The sequence below is a fragment of the Amphiura filiformis genome, chromosome 15, assembly GCF_039555335.1.
Source record: "Amphiura filiformis chromosome 15, Afil_fr2py, whole genome shotgun sequence".
Lineage (NCBI taxonomy): Eukaryota > Metazoa > Echinodermata > Ophiuroidea > Amphilepidida > Amphiuridae > Amphiura > Amphiura filiformis.
In genome coordinates this window covers 36792342-36810450 of record NC_092642.1, presented here as the reverse complement: position 1 = coordinate 36810450, position 18109 = coordinate 36792342, and the positions used below count along the sequence as shown (strand labels likewise).

Sequence of the window (18109 nt, the reverse complement as noted above, 5' to 3'; positions counted from 1 at the left end):
AAAGAAAATACACCAAGCTATATAGATCCACTTAATGTAATAGATGATTTGAAATTTGATCGTGCTCTGCTGCCTTTGGAAGTCCGTCGTTTCCGGGTAGATTGATTGTACAACAGGGTAGAAAGTTCTAGAGGCACTTTAACATTAATTATGTGTGACATTTTATTGAAGTCGATTTGCTCCTCGTTTTGAATAGATGAGGATGGTCTCCATCATTTGTTATAGCTGAAGTGAATTAAAGCAGCTGCGGAAGCTAGCAATATAGCAGACTACTTCTTGAAACGTCATTCACACAAAAGATACCATGGGGCACTTAAACTTACCATTCTGGGATCGAACCTGTGACCTTCTGTGTCTTAGAAGGTTCTCTATTTTATTCTAGAGACGATCAACAATCGAACTGGCAATGTCAAATTTGGGCTTCATTACTTAGTACACCATTAAGCGTGTACTAGGTTTTAAATGCCAGGCGTGCTAAATTAGATGTTAAGATGGTTTCATTAGAAAAATCATTCGCATACTTTTTATTTTTAATACTCATTATTTTCCAAACGGCAAATTTTGAACATAAACGGTTCTGGTTCTTAGCCCCGGACCGTACATATTGTTTAAGTGATAGAATTTCCTATAATGAATTTAGGAATCACTGAATTTCCCACTCAAAAAACCCCGATTCAAACAATTACTCTATATATGGTCAATTCCAGCCAAAGCGGGCCAAAATTCTCTCTGGGGCCATTTTGAAAATGTTTTCCTTTTCAATTCTAGACTTATCAAATGAGACGATCATGTCTAGTGAATCATCAGGTGGAAGTGCCATCGGATTGAAAAATAACTTTTCTTGCTAGACCAAATAAAGTGTTAAATGCGCATATGCATGTTACCCACGAATTCAAGCAATTTTCACCTGTTGTACGCCATAAAATTTCACTTTCTTTAATATCTTTCAATATTTTATGTGTGACTCATATACACTAGAAATCGGTGAAGACTTTGAACGTAAAATAGAATTTTATTACATATATCTACAAAGAAATATTTTGGTTATTACAAATTTTAAGAAAGAACCATGTGTACAGTTAAGATTGTGTCAATTCTTCGAACTCTTTCCAAAGTGGCTGTCATTTAACATTACTGTATTATTTCGAAAGATTAGAATAAATGCTTCATATAAATATAAAGTTGGATTTTGTATCTCGTCGCAGGGTGAGGATCTCGGATGGATTCGTGGGTAACAGCGTCTGGAAAATAGCAATTCCTATTAATTTTTAAAAAAAAAAAAAAAAATACTTTTCCCTATGTCAATAATTCATGCTGCAATGGCACTAAAATGAATTTTAATCAAAATACAGACTACATGGAATATTTAGAATGGATCATTATGGCATTTTGGGTATAAAATGTTTGAGAATAATGAAGTTGCCAAATTCAAATAGACAGAGCAAACAGTTTTATATTATTATTTTAGTAAAATCATTCCATATTTTCATGCAGCAATATTTTATTAACTCGTGTTTGACAGTTCCTATGAACTAAAACACTATCAATACGTTGTTAACTATAATTTAAGTAGGGATTCGTGGGTAACCAAAATGTTCGTGGGTAACACATATTTGAAGGTATGTATTGATAAGCGGCAAAATAGAAAATATTACAGAAGATTGGAAACCACCATGCGGTTATTCCTCAATGATTCCCGTTTCTCTAACCAATTGCATTTACCCAAAAATGGTAATTTAGGATAATCAATCAAAACTTCATGATGCAGCTTCAGTATACCTTCAAGAGGACGCTATTAAACAGGACTGTTTTGGAACCTATTTCGCATGTTTTCAAAATGTTAAGATGCATAAGAAACATATAATTTACGAGTAAATCCTTGGATTCGTGGGTAACACCGAATTCGTGGGTAAAGCTATAAGTACTATAATACCGTTTGGGGTTTGCGTTTCTTAGGTGTATAAACTGTAAATACTGTCAAAATTATAGCATACCCATGGCTTGAATATGTGCTGATTTAAACTTAAAATGAACAATCTCCTTATTTTTCAAGGTTAGCATCTATTCGGGATTCGTGGGTAACAAAAGTTTAAACCGTCGTAGATTCTTTTTTTAAAGCGGTGAACGTATTTTTACGATTTACAATTTTAAGCGCTTGTCAAACTAAATTCAGTGTCCAAAGTCATTAAATGTTAATTTAAGTTATGGCAATTATATTTGCTGGACTCGTGGGTAACAGTTGATACGTGGGTAACGTCAAATTTGATTTTATGGAATTTTATGGGTAAAACGTATTTGCATAAAATAATCACTTGGACCGCAGAATTGTAGAACGAAACTTCGTTTCATGATATAGTCATTTTTGGCATATTCACTTAACATTTTTCAGAACGATCATTTTATTTTTGATAGGCGGGTAACAAAATTATTAGCCAAATTGACTTAATGGCCTCTAGAGTCCACAAACTTTGGTGGAATTCAATCGTTTTACATATGATGAGAGATCATGCAAACGTCTTTCTAATGGTAATAATTTCATTTTGATTGAAGGACATTCAATGACATATATGGTGCTTTATCTTTGAATTCGTGGGTAACGCCAATTCATTTAAGCTATCATAACTTGTCCCCTGGTATGACTTGCTAGTAAAGGCCTATATGCACAAAGAGAGCACATTGGACGTGACATGATATGCTCCATCAATAACGTGATTTCCTTTCTTAATGACATTTTAAAGTGGAAAGTTAACATAGAAAGAATTTTGTCCCGCTTTCGCTGGAATTGACCATATATTTCTTTATTAATACGAACATCTAAGCGGATTGTCACGACCGCATAGTAAATTCGCATTAAAAATACTTCACAATAGTCACCCTGCATCAAACATCACTGCAAGTACCTATCAAATGTGCGACAATATAGCTAACCTGATGCTATCCAGCGTTGATTGGCCACTGGTGATACTTTTACAGCTATTGATTCGGAGAGTATGAGAAATCAACAAACTGTACGCTCTTGATAGGATTTCTCTGTAAGATTTTGGTACAAGTATTAGTTCTGTCAATTTCCTAAAATGAATTCTTGATCTACATGCAAAGTGAAATAGCTAGTTTTGAGGAAAGTTTTCAAAAGCAAATATCATAAAATATCACTTGACTTTATTCAGATATTGCGTTTTCTAGTGGAAGCTTTTTGATATGTATTTTAAAGAATATATATAGAACATTTGAAATTGCATATGAACACATGAGCTTCTTGCATTTCAAATAATCTCAAGGTCGGTTTATGCATGCATGCCCTTTCAAATGTAATTATCGCACCAGATCATTGTCACATGTAGTTAATGTAGCTTCAAGTTTCTCATTTGAAAATGTTACACAATCAAACAAGCATTCCATTAGAGCATTATACTATGCCATCGATTTTGAGAAATAAGAAATACATTTATGTTATTGATCATGATGAACGCATTCAGTTGAGTTCGAAATCATACAGATATTTACAATAATATGTACAATATTCAATAGTAAATAAAAGTAAAGTATACATTAGTTTGTGTATGTTATCGAATGCACCATATCCCGGCATAATTATAACGAGGGCTTACTTATTGAACTATTCTAATTTGGGATATACCACTTTATTAACTGCAAAACCCCGAGTAACAGAGGGTGTACGGTCATTGAAAGATCATATTTGGAAAATATATCAATTATGCACACATTAATACACATCGTGGTTTACATTTATGAATATAATACTATATAGCTGTGCATGGTGGACAAGTGGACTAAAAAAAGCCTTGACTACTCTGCGCCAGAAGTGGGTAAGTACAATAACTGCCCTGTGAACATTATGCAATACACAGTATATTGTACTCATCTACACATGGCAATTACACACGACAGCTGCACTTACCGATATGAGCAGCGATTCATGCCACCTACTAAACATACAAAACGTGTGTCATAACATATATGTTCAGTGTAAAAAATACATTATCTAATATTTCTCTATTGCCAACTCAAATCAAGATCAAACAATCAATGGTCATCGTACTTAAAGCCATATTATAACATTTGCTGTAGAGAACGCCCTCAAAAAAATTAAATTCTGGTTTTTACACGATTGTAATGTTCTTTTGTCAATAAAGATACTCTGCAAAAATCAAGACTTTAGGTGCTGTAATTTTGTCAAAATCCGAGATTTTGAATAACACGATGGAACCGGCGTTTTATTATAACGATGGAAATATTAGTCGAACACGTATGCACAGTACGTAAAGTCCATTCGCTCTAAGAGTGAAGGTTTTGACTGGGTGTGTTTACTAGTTTAATGTGGTTACCTCATTGACACCACTAACCACAAAGTTCCAAAGTGGTACTCAAGAAGTCATAACAATGATAAGAGACTGTGTACAATTTTAACTATTTTAGTCTAAGATACTATGCCATTTTATCAGTTGTTGATAGAAAACCTCTCCAGTGTGCAGTAGTGTGGTTTAGTTTTCATCAATATTGGGAATTGTCAACTCCCAAAGACCTTCACAGTTAGGGCAAGTGGACTTTACACGGCGTGCGGGATGCGTAGTTTCTGCAACCATAATGGGCCGCAATGCGATAACACATAGTACATACATGTAATTATAGGCCTAAGAGGCTAGATATAACACGAGTTTATTACCATTATTATTTCCTCTTACTTAATAAAGAAATCGATAGAATTAAAATTCTACAACTGTTTACCTGAGGTTCGAACCCACAATCTATGTATCCATAGTCTAATGCCTACACGACTGTGCTATGATTCGTTGTACCAGAAGGTGTTTGTTTATGATACTTATTGATTACGGAATAAAGTGCATACACACACAATATACTATTACTAGTATATTAGTACTAATAAATACGAATATAATCCTAACCCTAACCCTAACTCTAATCCCTAACCCTAAACCCTAAACCCTAACCCTAACCCTAACCCTAACCATAACCCTAACCCTAACCCCTAACCCCTAACCCTAACCCCTAACCCTTACCCTAACCCTAACCATAAGACCCTAACCCTAAGACCTTAACCCTGACAATAATGAACCTTGCCTCGGACTATGCGGTTAGTGATATATTGCGGCCCATTATGGTTGCAGAAAGAAATTAGGCGTGCGGGATACACATACACACACACACCCCGAGGATCGTACCGTATTACAACCATGGGCGCCAGTAGTAAATAGCAATTTTCTATCCTTTACCTCACTTGTTCGGCTCGAAATTAAAAGGGGACATATCTGACAGTAAAAGCTAACATTTTATGGAAAATAAATACTAACCTATTTTTACAGAAATGTTATAATATGGCTTTAATACATTACATTCAAGTTCCTTAGCCTCTAGTAGCAATGTTTACAGTTGTTATTAGAATAAGAAATATAATATTGAAGTCAACGACCATCTTTTAAGCAAATACATCTAGAAAGAAAAACACGATCCTTAAAAATTGGTTGTAATTCAAAAACTGCGCTACAGTGGAGCAAAAATCAAGAATATTGTCAGATACTTTGAAGAAGCAGCCTCTGTCAATAATCAAGTTCAATTTGAAACCAACAAAAAATGTGTTTTTATTATTATTATTATTATTATTATTATTATTTTATTATTATTATTATTATTATTATTATTATTATCATTATTATTATTATTATTATTATTATTATTATTATTATTATTATTATTATTATTATGCCTACTGAAGAACGTAAATGTTACCAATATTATTAGGGCATGCTGCAGCAGGTATCAACTTGAATACATATTGAAAATATTCAAGATATCGCAGCCGATCATTGTTACATTTTTTGTCAGATTCTCATCAACTGGAGACTCGACACGATATGGTAATTTGTAGCATTGAAAATGAAATCTGCACCAACCAACCCAAGTAAGGAAAATGAAAGAAAACATAAACAGGCTTTTGGACTTTCCTTTTAAAAATAAAATCGATTCAATTTATTTTTGTTAGATTTAGAATTTTGGAAATTGATAATTGATGTTGATATGTCATCATGTTTTTTTCTGCTACGTTGAGCAATAAGAATAGTGTTTGTGTGTATATTTATCAACAAACCTCATTAATTAAAAAAAAAAACTTAGCTTCACAAACATAGTAATATTCATGCAAATAATTTCTTGTAACAAACTGAGACTGACTCAACAACTACAAGGACTGTGAAAGTACTGTAAAATTACAAAATCAAGTTCTTTTCTTGATCAAAGGTAATCTAAAAGCAAATATAGAATACGGTTTTCAATTTAAACCTTTACAAGGCTGCATTGGATGTTTTGTAATACTAGACTGTTTATGGAATATAATATTTATTGCCTTATGTTTCAACATCAATGACAAAATAAATTACATTTTTTCGGTGTTGTGGCTGAATTTGAACTACCGGATATTTTAATAGAACAACCAGAACGGAAATAGCTATGTTTCATTTAAGAATAATGATTTTGTTCAAAAGTTGTTTGCCATAGCAATTTTGCGCTGAATGTTTCATGTTTTGTGACACCATGGCGTTAAGAAACACCTACGTCTCGAATCAATTTTAATCCCACCAATGTATCTGAGAACAGCACAGGTTTAGTCATTATATAACATTACAGAAATTTGATCTTGATTAAAAACAAGTTAAGATCCTCGGGACGCGAACGATGTCGTCAATTACATGAGATAATACCTAAAGGTTAATGTTGCTTCATATGAGCAAGGATGTGAACACTGTTTGGAGAGAAAATGTACCAAGCTATACAGATCCACCTAATGTAAGAGGTAATTATAAATTTGATCATGCCCTGGTGCCTTTGGAAGTCCGTCGTTTCCGAGTATATTGATTATACAACAGAGTAGAGATTTCTAGAGGCAGTTTAACATTAATTGTGTGTGAGATTTTGTTTGAAGTCAATGTTTTAAATAGATGAAGATAACCGCTATCATTTGTTATGGGGTGAATTAAAGCAGCTGCGCAAACTAACAATACAAGACTACTTTTTGAAACGTATGTCAAACAATTGAAACCATTGAGCACTGATAAACTGACCATCAGGAATCGAACCTGTGACCTTAAGAGGACTAGGAATGTACACAAGGGACGAGCAACATGTTAGGACGTAGAATACGGATTCTTGAGATTCACACTACGAAACGCCGCCAGCGGTTGCTCTTGTCAGTCTTTTAACATACAGGGTCGAATTTGTTGTACTTCTTGATAATTGTTCTCACGCGTGTGTCATAATAATTATGTTGGACAAAGTTCCGTGTGATCAGTAGATAGCAAATTATTCTGCTACAGACTTGACATGGAATATGGGATATTTTGTCGCAAAATTCAACGAATGGTCTGGACTTTTTAAGCCGTCTTTCTTAGCCAATTAGAAACGGTGGTATAAGTTGTCATTGGCAGACTGTTTTTATGGAGAGAACGGAACCAAACTGGCTGCGGAAACCAATTGTGAATCGACTAAATTGGCAATGTCAAATTTGTTCCTAATTCCTTAAGATGATTGCTTTCGTTGGAATGATGTTGTGTTTAATTAAAAGAATGAAAATGAATTTAGACAGATTCGTAATTTTAAACTCATATTATTTTTAAAGGTAAGTTCCGTTTGAAGAGTATAACATAAATCATTATAAAAAAATCATATAGCATATAATCTAAATGACTTCAGATAGCATCTCTTCGGTTTAACTGCTGTGCAAAACGATTTCAGCGTTGCTACTTTATGTAAATAAATAAAATAGACTAAGAAGATTGTCACGACAACATTAACATGCATCAAAACATTTAAAAATCAGTGAGCGAAAGGGGGAAACATCACTACACCCATCAAATCGTACACCAATATAATCTAACCCGAAGCTACCATATTTTTATGTTAGTTAGATATTATGTAACTATATCTCAACCGATGATGTCAAGAATCTGGACGATATTCATTCAACGCGAAATATTAGATTCACTTACAAATCTTCACCCCGTCATTTGTGGTTATATATTCAAAGATAGACTTGTCTCAAAAGGCTAACCTTAATCCACAGTCGACAGAAAACCGGTATAACCCCTGGAACTGTACCAATATTGAGAGCTGGGGATATACACTAACGCTAAGAAACGCTAAGAGGTTTGTAGCCTTAGGCTATCCATTGGTGATGGGTCGCTGGTAATAATGTTATAGCAATGGATACGGAGGGTATGTGAAATCGACAAGCTGTACTTTCCTGATAGGATTTCTTGGGAGGATTTTGGCACAAGTATTAATTTTGTCAATTTCCGTATGAATATTTGACATAAAAATTAGTATCCCCAAAAGTGCATTCGTGCTCTGCGTGCAAGGTGATGCAGGTTGTTTGGATGAAACTTTTTAAAGGAACAACATAAAATGTTATTCAAATTATTTCTAGAAATAGAATTAGAATCCACAAAAAGTACATCCGTGTTCTGCAAGCAAAGTAAAGCAGTTTATTTTGATGAAACTTTTCAAGAAACCACGTTATAACTATAAATGATTTCCGGAAATAGAATTAGTATCCCCCCAAAAAAGTATATTCGTGCTCTGCATGCACGGAGAAGCAGTTTGTTTCGACGGAACTTTTAACACCATAATAAAGTTATCTAAATGATTTCTAATTTTTTTTTAAAGTAAGAAAGAAAAGCAGCCAAGTTAGCACAATCGATAAGGGGTTCGACTATGGTGCGAGAGGTTGCGGTTTCGAACCTTGGTGGTGGTTAGTATGATCTCGTGTAAACTTGAGTTAGCTTGAAATTCGTCTGGACAAGGAACTTACTGCTATTTGTCTCGTTGTAACCCGTACGAAACTCGGGGAGCTGATCCTGGTTGGGAAGGTCAATTGTTGAATGTCTAGGGTGTGCGCTTCTTAGCTGCAAGTCCCTGTGTCGTTGTTTAATGGTTTGTGGAATGATATTGGGCCAGTGACAACCTGTACAGTGTGCTGAGGCTTGTGGATTAACGTCTAGGCGTTGTGCCTGTGTGTAGCGCACTATAAATCACTGATCAATATCAAATATAATCAATGTAGTTTGATGAGCGATTCAGGAAGTCTTCTAAAAATACAAAACATACAATGTAACATTATGTCCAGTTTCAAGAAAATAAAATGATTTAGCATTTTGCCTAAAGCAAAATACCATAATCTTCTGAAGATTAAAAGGTCAAATTAATGACTGTACTGAAATCTAATTCTCTTTTTCTATTGCCTAGACAGTTCAAGATCAAACAATCAATTGTCACCGTGTCTAATACATGATAGTTAATCTTCACATAGCCTCCAGTAATAATGTTTGTACATGGACACCTGTCTGCGTTATTCCGAATGAGAAATATAATAAGAAAGTCAACGACCACCTCAATTGAATCTCGAAAAAGAAAAAAAAACACACAATGATCCTTAAAGAATTGCAGATGAACTACAAAAATCAAGAATGTTGTAGAATACATTCGAGAGCAGCTTCTTGTGAGTTCAATTCGAATGCAAATAATGATAAAAGCCTATTGAAGAATGCAAATTTTATCAATCTATAGGGGAACGATTTTTGCTTTATTTTGATAGAGTAATAGTTGCAAGAAATAGTTTTGGAATTAAAGCCACACTGTAACATTTTCTGAGGAGCGCGCCCTCAATATTTTTCAAAATTCTGGTGTTTTTTTACAAGATTGTATTACTTCATTACTTCACGTACCCTCAATACTTTAGGTGCTGTAGCTTTGTCAAAATCCGAGATTTTGAATACAGCGCCAGAACCATCGTTTAATTATTACGATGGAAATATTAGTCGAACTCGATGTTCATAACACATTACGTACATGGCGTGCAAGGCGTACAATTTTCTTTGCTTTACCCACTTTTTCGGCTGAAAATTGAAAAAGGGACATTATCTGGCGGTAAAAGCTAACATTTTATGGAAAGGAAATACTAATCTATTTTGTATTAAAATGTTACAATATTGCTTTAACCCGATCTGCGTTTCAATGTTTGTAAATTTTTCTTCAATTGATAAATGAGTAGAAAATGCTTCTTGATCCTCCTGCACAATTTCACGCTTTCAATGTTTCGTAAAACCACGGCGTTATGGAAACTCATCCCACTTGGAATTATGCAACGGTTAACAATATTCAGTACAAGCATTGTATATGTAAGGACAGAACATGTTTAGTAATAGCACTACCGAAATTTGATCCTCATTAAAAACAGGTTAAGATCCTTTGAACGCGAACGATGCCGTCAATTACATGAGATAATACCTCAAGGTTACTGATGCTGCTTATGAGCAAGGATGTGTAAACTGTTTAGAGAGGAAATATACCAAGCTATACAGATTCAGTTAATGTAATAGATGATTTGAAATTTGATCGTGCTCTGGTGCCTATGGAAGTCCGTCTTTTCCGGGTCGATTGACTGTCAGACTAGTGAGTTCTAGAGGTACTTAACATTAATTGTGCGTGACATTTTGTTTGAAGTCGATTTTAAATAGATGAGGATGGCTGTCATCATTTGTTATAGCTGAGATGAATTAAAGCAGCAACAGGGTGCAAGAATAAGCTAACAATATAAGATTGTTACACAATAATAATGACACTATAAATGGGCCACTAAACTGACTATTCGTGGATTCACGGCTGTTTGATGTATATAGAATTGGCTTTATTATTAACTAAATGCAAACTATATTTATCCTAAATCAAATTTCTTTATTTGCAAAGGTTAGGTGATTAATATTGCCATTAAAACAGCTGGAATCAGTGAAATTTTATAAACATAAAATCAAACAATAAAAGGAATTATTTGTATTAAAAGCTTGAAAGAGTAATTTCCAGGAACTAAATAGCGCCACCAATTTTGTTATTAATAGATACATTTTATATCCGAAAAAGCTTTAAAAAATACTATAACAGTGAATAATTTTGTAAAGAAGGGGAATTAAAGTTGAGAATGACTCAAAAGCATCTGTATACAGTATACATTAACATGATATCACTTTTAGCTGTTTAAGCCTAAAATTTGGTTGTACATAATGTTTTGTTTGAAAAACTAATAAATGATCCCATCAAACAACCGTGGATTGCATTCGAATGCTACAACAACTTTAAATTTATGATAGGGAGCAAAAGTTAGTGTTTCTGCCGAAACGACCATCTGCGCAATAATACAACCGGGAAATTAACTTAAGATAATGTAAATTGAAAACGTAAGAGGATTGTCACGACAATAGAGTACATTGACATGCATAAATCAGTTCCAAAATTAATTGAGTCAAAATCTGTAAGCGTAAGGGCGAACGTCATTGTACCTGTCAATCATACACCAATACATACATTATATCTAACCCGAACACTGAATATTGTTAGTTTGGTTGGATATGTACCAATATTTCAACCTATGATATCAAATTGTGGACGATATTCATGCAACACGATAGGTTTGATTTACTTCTATATCTTGATGTCGTCGACACAAATCCTGTATAACCCTTTAGCTAGATTTACACTACATCGCTGAGCGACGAGCGATTAGTACTTGACCAATAAGGCAGCGCGCCTTTTCCAAACACAAACAAATTCGCGCTACCTCATTGGCTAGAAACCAATCGCTCGTCACTCAGCGACGGAGTATATATTCAGCATTAGGCTACCTGAATGTTATGGGTGGCTGGTAATAATGTTGAAGTAATTAATATGGAAGGTATGTGAAATCGATAGTCTGTACGGTCTTGATAGCATTTCTTGGGAAGATTTTGATACAAGCATTAGTTTTGTCAATTTTCTTATGAATATTTGACCCAGATATCAGTATCTTTCAACAACCATATGCTAGGTGAAGCAATTTGTTTCGACGAAAGTTTTAAGGAAACAACATATTACGTTATTAAAATATTGCGATTTCTAGAAAATAACATTTTTAAATGTGATGTGATCAAGCAAAATCAGTCGGAAGTTGGAAATATTGATTTTCAGATATAGCCAAACAAAGGCAATATTTCTTTTTGTTGCCTATTGATTTGGAAACACTGCAACTGTTCATATCTTTGGAACTAAATGTTCAATTCCAATGTGGTTTTCTGCAAAATGTAGTTTTCCATATGATTGGTGCAATCATATAGAAAACTGAAAATTATATATGCCCGACTTCAGACTGATTTTGTTGCTACATGTAGTTGGAAATAATCTTAAAAGGTCGGTTTATGATGCATTTCTTTTAAATGTTAATGTAATCATCGTTTAAGGTGTAATTTATGTAGATTTAAGTTTCTAAATTGAAAATTTTACAAAAACAAACAAGTAACCCCTTTGAATAGCGATTGAGGATCAGGCAAGCAAGCAATCACTTTGAACAGCAATTCAGATAATCTGCTAAACATACAAAACATGTGTTGTAATATGTTCAGTTTCAAGAAAATAACATTATCTGTATCTTGCCTTAAGCAATTCACCATCATCTTATGAACATTATGAAGTCAGATTAATGATTGCACTGAAATATAACTCACTTTCGCTATTGCAATGTAAGTTCAAGATCAAACAATCAATGGTCATTGTACTTACGACATGACAGTCAATCTTCCCCTAGCCTCTAGTGGTAATGTTTGCACATGTACACCTTCAAGAGTTGATTTCACGGTAAGAAATATAATACGGAAGTCAACGACCATTTCAATTCATCTGCCTACTGAAGTCAAAACGAGGTTTCTGCTTTGGTAATTACTAGTAGATACTTCTTTTACCTTAGACTAGTTAGAAAATTATCTGACATCAAAATAAAAAACGTAGTATCTGCGATAGCCCCCATCCTTTTATGCAAATTCTTTGAAAATAATGCAATTTTTACATTTTGCTCAGTTTGTTTCATAAAATAGTTTTTATAGTTAGACGTATTTAGAAGTACATGGTTAGAAAGATTGTGATTTCCAAACGTACGTGGAATCTATTCAAAACCACTCTCCTATGACGGGATTTTGAATAGATTCCACGTACGTTTGATGCTACGTTTGGAAATCGCAATCTCTCTATTATCACGTTTCATACTATTTGCGCGATTATAGAGTTTGGAAAAAGTGAAAAAAGGGCCCCTCCTTTTCTTACAAGGCAATGGGTATGCATCCGCAATGAAAATTTGACATACTATATTATTAAGCTATTGAAATATAAAATATTTGTGAAAATAGTAAATATTGATGTAGACTGATTCAAAAAACACGTGGCTCTCTTCCACGTAAATGTCGTATCTATTATGTCATATTTTTGCAGATACTCTGTATTTACTTGGCACAGCAGACATCTCCGCCGTCAGCCATTTCAATTTTATCTGACTTCATACAAAACGCCCGACTAAGAAAAATAAGGTTCGCTTATTTGCTCGTTTTTCTGTGTGTTAAATATTTAATTTTTGCACAGGGCATATTTTCATATTACATTTTAAAAATTAATTTCTACTTTATATGGAAAAGTTCATCTCCTATGTTTTTACTTACTTACAAGTTAGTGATCAACACTTTTGTGCTTCACGATATTAAGATTAATGGACATAATAATTGTGTTCCTATTCAGGAGTTTAATAACCAGTTATAGAATACACTGGCTTGTTAATGAAGACCTGAGTGCAAGAAGACCGTAAGTCCACTTGGCCCCTCAACATGTATACTCTAAAGTTGCGTATAGTTTCGTATAGTTTGGTAATGTTTATACATGTTCAGGGGCCAAAACAGATCTTTCACAACCGTTCATGATGTTTCACCCTGGAACATGTATTAAACATTATAAAACCCTTTAGTGTGGTGAGGGGCCAAGTGGACTTACGGTCTTCTTGCGCTCAGGTCTTCAAGTGTTAAGTTTTTTTTCTTCACATATATTTGCTCACCTTTGATACAGTACAATATCTGGTTTCCACAATAGAGATGCGGGTAAATGAACCAAGTTTGTGCCATTATATTTATCTGGATCCCACACTAAAAATTCATCTCTCCAAGACTGCAAGAAAGAAAAGAATAAACAGAAAATTGTGAACTAATTTGCATAAATGTACACATCTATATCTGACTCTTGTTGTAAGAGACAATTTAAAGTGGGTCGTCCGATTGTAACACAATGTTTTGCGTTGCTCTATCGGTTTGGATTCTATATAGAAGCAAAGATGTGGTAACCACCAAACTAAAAATGTTGTTGTCCATACTGCCTAAAGGAAACATATTTCAGGAATGAGAATTTAAATTTGAGGTTATGACAAATATGAGTTTTCACATAATACCAAAGGCTGCATTTTGATGGGAGTAAAGTGGGCTTGGGATAAGGTTGTTAACAGGATCACACACCTTTAAAGTGGTTAAATACTTCAGTGATAGCTGGCGATGATAAGCGATTGCTGTCGTGACTAGTCATAGTGATTGTTCAAAATGCCGCATTGCAATAAACCGTCTCATCTGACACGAAAGATCCTTCACAAGATTCGCCGAATAAAATGATTCGGACGGTTTATATTTCAGCAATACACAATAATCACAACGATACTTTCTCTGTCATTAGTTACGATGTATCTTACTGGTTTATTTTGATATATCGCTAAATTGCAGTGATTTAACAATTCGGTCGATTCATAATACGATGCGCCTCCAGCGGTTGCTATGGAGGGGCCAAAAATACGCAGTGCATTATGGGAGAAAGTCGACATCCATAGTTTGAATTCAAAACTAGAACATATGTCATTTTGTGTTTAAATGTTAATGATGTTACACGCGAAAGCACACTAAAACAGCAATTTACAATTATAGTATTATATCCATTTTTCTATCTATTGATCATACGAAATCTTCCGTGGAACTCTTTTCAACCTTAAGGGGGTACTACACCCCTGGCCAATGTTGTGCCTGTTTTTGCATTTTTCTCACAAATTTTAGCACATTGGTGTCAGGTAAGATATGTATATTGTAGGGGTAAAGACTGCAGCTACTGCACTAAAATTTAAGCAACTCAAGGCAAGTAGTTATTGATCAAATATTGGTTTTCACTCATTTTTTACTGTAATTCCACAACTGCTGTCTGTGCTGAGATAACATTTCCAGTGCAGTAGTTGTAGTCCTTGCCCCTATAATATACATATCTTACTTGTCCTCAATGCGCTTTAATTTGTGAGAAAAATGCAAAAATAGGCACAAAATTGGCCAAGGGCGTAGTACCCCCTTAATATTATCACACTCGTGTGAAAATCTGTTGGTGCCTCCAACGGCGATGTTGACCTTGGAGGTCAACAATTGGACTCGCAACACTTGCTATTTGTGAATCACGAGAATTACTTCAGCTTGTGGAATACAGGTTTAAAGTTCACTTGAACATTTTAACCATCAAGACACAACTGACAAATAAAGTTAACTGAAAGCACAAAACAAAGAAAAAAATCGACAGGTTGTGCTAGACCAAACACCTTTTGGATAAAATATTGACTCTCATCTACCAAAACAAAGTTCATCCCTAATATAGCGTGGTTTAAAATTAAGCATACTAGTTTGGAAATAAGAATTTCTCTAAGGGGAAAATGATTCGTCAAGCGAGTAACATTGTAATAATGTTATTATTTTGAGAATAATTTTATGATGAAGGTGTTACCTCAACACAGTGAAGTGAGAGTAGAGTGGTGCGCATTTGTAACCTTAACCGTTAGGTAACAACAGTGTACCGAAACAGATAGGCCTATTGACAAAAGTTGCGTGAGTGTACTATGTGAAGCACTTTAGAATTCCAAATTTCTTCAATAGCGCATTCAGGCACTTCAGCATGCATAGAAGTTGTATGATTACAAGCAGGTGATTACACATTCATCAGACCCAATGTTGTATTTCTATTTTCGTCGCCTATAAGGTATAGTTTTTAAATTTGATGTCTAACAAAGGGTTACAATTAACGGGCAATAATATCCCAAAAAGCGTGGCGTTTGAAAATCTGACAAGAAACGCAATAATATTACGACCTAAAAATTTGGTCTCGATGGGATTATTGTTTCACCAAATGGAGCAAGGGTTGTCAGACATGACCTAATTTAGTGTTAATATTATGGTTCTATAGTAGCATTGCCTGATCGGAGCACATTGTGTGAATATTTATTTTTCAAAAAATATGTTGAATATGTCAAATCATACAATATTAGCTTTTCAAATGATCTCCCATGTGACGCAACCACCGACCGTGGGATCTTTGATAATTATCAGAGATTTTGACAGAATTAGGTATATAGCACACACAGTGATTCCTTTGTGAGGTATAATTAAGGGCGCTATCAGGGATTCGCTAAATCACACAATCTACAAACATCAGATGTGTGCTAACATCCTCCACAATTGATACGGTCTAAATTGACTCAATCAGATAACATTTAACATTTTAGTCACTGTTGTAGGTTAGGGAACGGGTCCTCAAACAAACACGCAATTGAATGGAGTTTCCGTTTTGTCATTTCTGTTATTCTATTCCATATCTCTCATTGGCAACAAAAGATGTATAATTATATAGAATATTTTTGTCAAATTCTTTAGTTTAAAGGTACATGTACTGCTACAAATTTCAAATATGCCTATGCTTTCATTATGTAGTGCCTTTTTCTACAGAGGTGTAGCATAATGTTTTTTTCCACAAACCATTCAACCGGGAAGGTAAGCGCCAAAAATTACCAGCCCGCCTGGGTAGGCCTATACCTATCCGACATACTGTCTTATGTGCAAGATAAAATGCGACAAACCAGTCAAACATGTATCTTAACAATTTGATAAAAATACTGCGTTTGGCAATATACTGCGGTAGGCCGGTGGCAGGCCAAGGTCGGTTGATTTTGGCAGTTAAAGTTTCTGGATTATTGTTCTACCGGTAGTACGAAATCAGATTCCGAAAAATGCGAGATATCCAAGGTCAAAGTTTATACAGGGGTCAAAATTAAACACTTGTCTAATTTTGTTCAAACATATGTCAAATTATTTCTCTTGTCATAAGGATTCAGAAAATATATAGTTTCACATATCTACGACTTATCGTTGTGGAGTTATGAGTAAAAAGGTCAAAGGTTAAATAGAGAACTCCACAGGGGTTAAAATGGAAAAATATTCCAATTTTGATATAAAAAAAGGTCTCAAATGGGTCTTTCTGTACAACAAATCGAATAAAGAATAGTTTGAACCACCTAAAATGACTTGTCGCCTAGGTAACACACCAAAATAGGTCATAGTCAATTGAGTCCTACTGATGTAGACCTACTGGTATTTCTCTGAATGGTTACCTGGGTAACGAGTCATTAATTTTGGTTATAACTATTCTTTATTCGATTGAGATAACAGTGCCAACAATTTGAGACCATTTTCATCAACATTGGAGCATTTTATCTCTTTCAGCCCCCGTGCCTCTTCAAAGTTAAGCTTTGACCTTTTGGCTTATAACTCCGAAACGATCAACAGGAGGTGGGTCAAACTATACTTTTTCTGAATCCTTAGGATCAGAGGAACATTTCGGTATGGTTTTTTTTTTAAATGTGCGTAATTTTGAATTTTGACCCCTCTATAAACTTTGACCTTGAAAATCTTAAATTGCCTAAGGGGGACAATTCGACACCCCCTCCCCATAATCTCATTTTGTACCACCTAAAGATTAATAATCAGCGAAGAAAACACTTTAACTGGCAAACCATCGAACCAAATAAAACAATAGTTGCAGCCGGACTACGGGGCAGGTAAATCAGAAAAGAGAAGTGCACGTCCCTGATCAGAACATTAAAAAAATTCCTCTCATGTACCTTGTCCTTGACAATATATCTTCTCCCATCCCCTTCCTTGTTTACCGATTGTTCAGTAACTGTTTTTCCCCCTGTGAGGCGAGCAATCCCTACGTATACTTGGGAGGTGTATGACCTATCGTTTACTTCGTCTAGGTTACTGAATTCATGAGACAATATATTTCTCATTTCAGCCTTCTGTGTAAACTGGTGACAGTATATAATCCAATATATCAGGTAATGAGAATGTACACTTTAATACCCTTTTGATTATCTTAAGACGCTGTGCTGATACATTGT

At 34.6% G+C, this 18109-nt stretch overlaps 1 protein-coding gene across 2 annotated transcripts in view; it reads right to left on the bottom strand.

The window, feature by feature from the left end:
* Positions 1-18109, bottom strand: part of LOC140171575 (neuronal acetylcholine receptor subunit alpha-3-like) — a 363639-nt gene that overhangs the window by 54818 nt on the left and 290712 nt on the right. For both annotated transcript variants that reach the window (XM_072194851.1, XM_072194850.1), the window contains exon 4: positions 13925-14034. In XM_072194851.1, coding sequence (XP_072050952.1) covers positions 13925-14034 — 110 coding nt within the window. The remainder of the gene's footprint in view (positions 1-13924; positions 14035-18109) is intronic.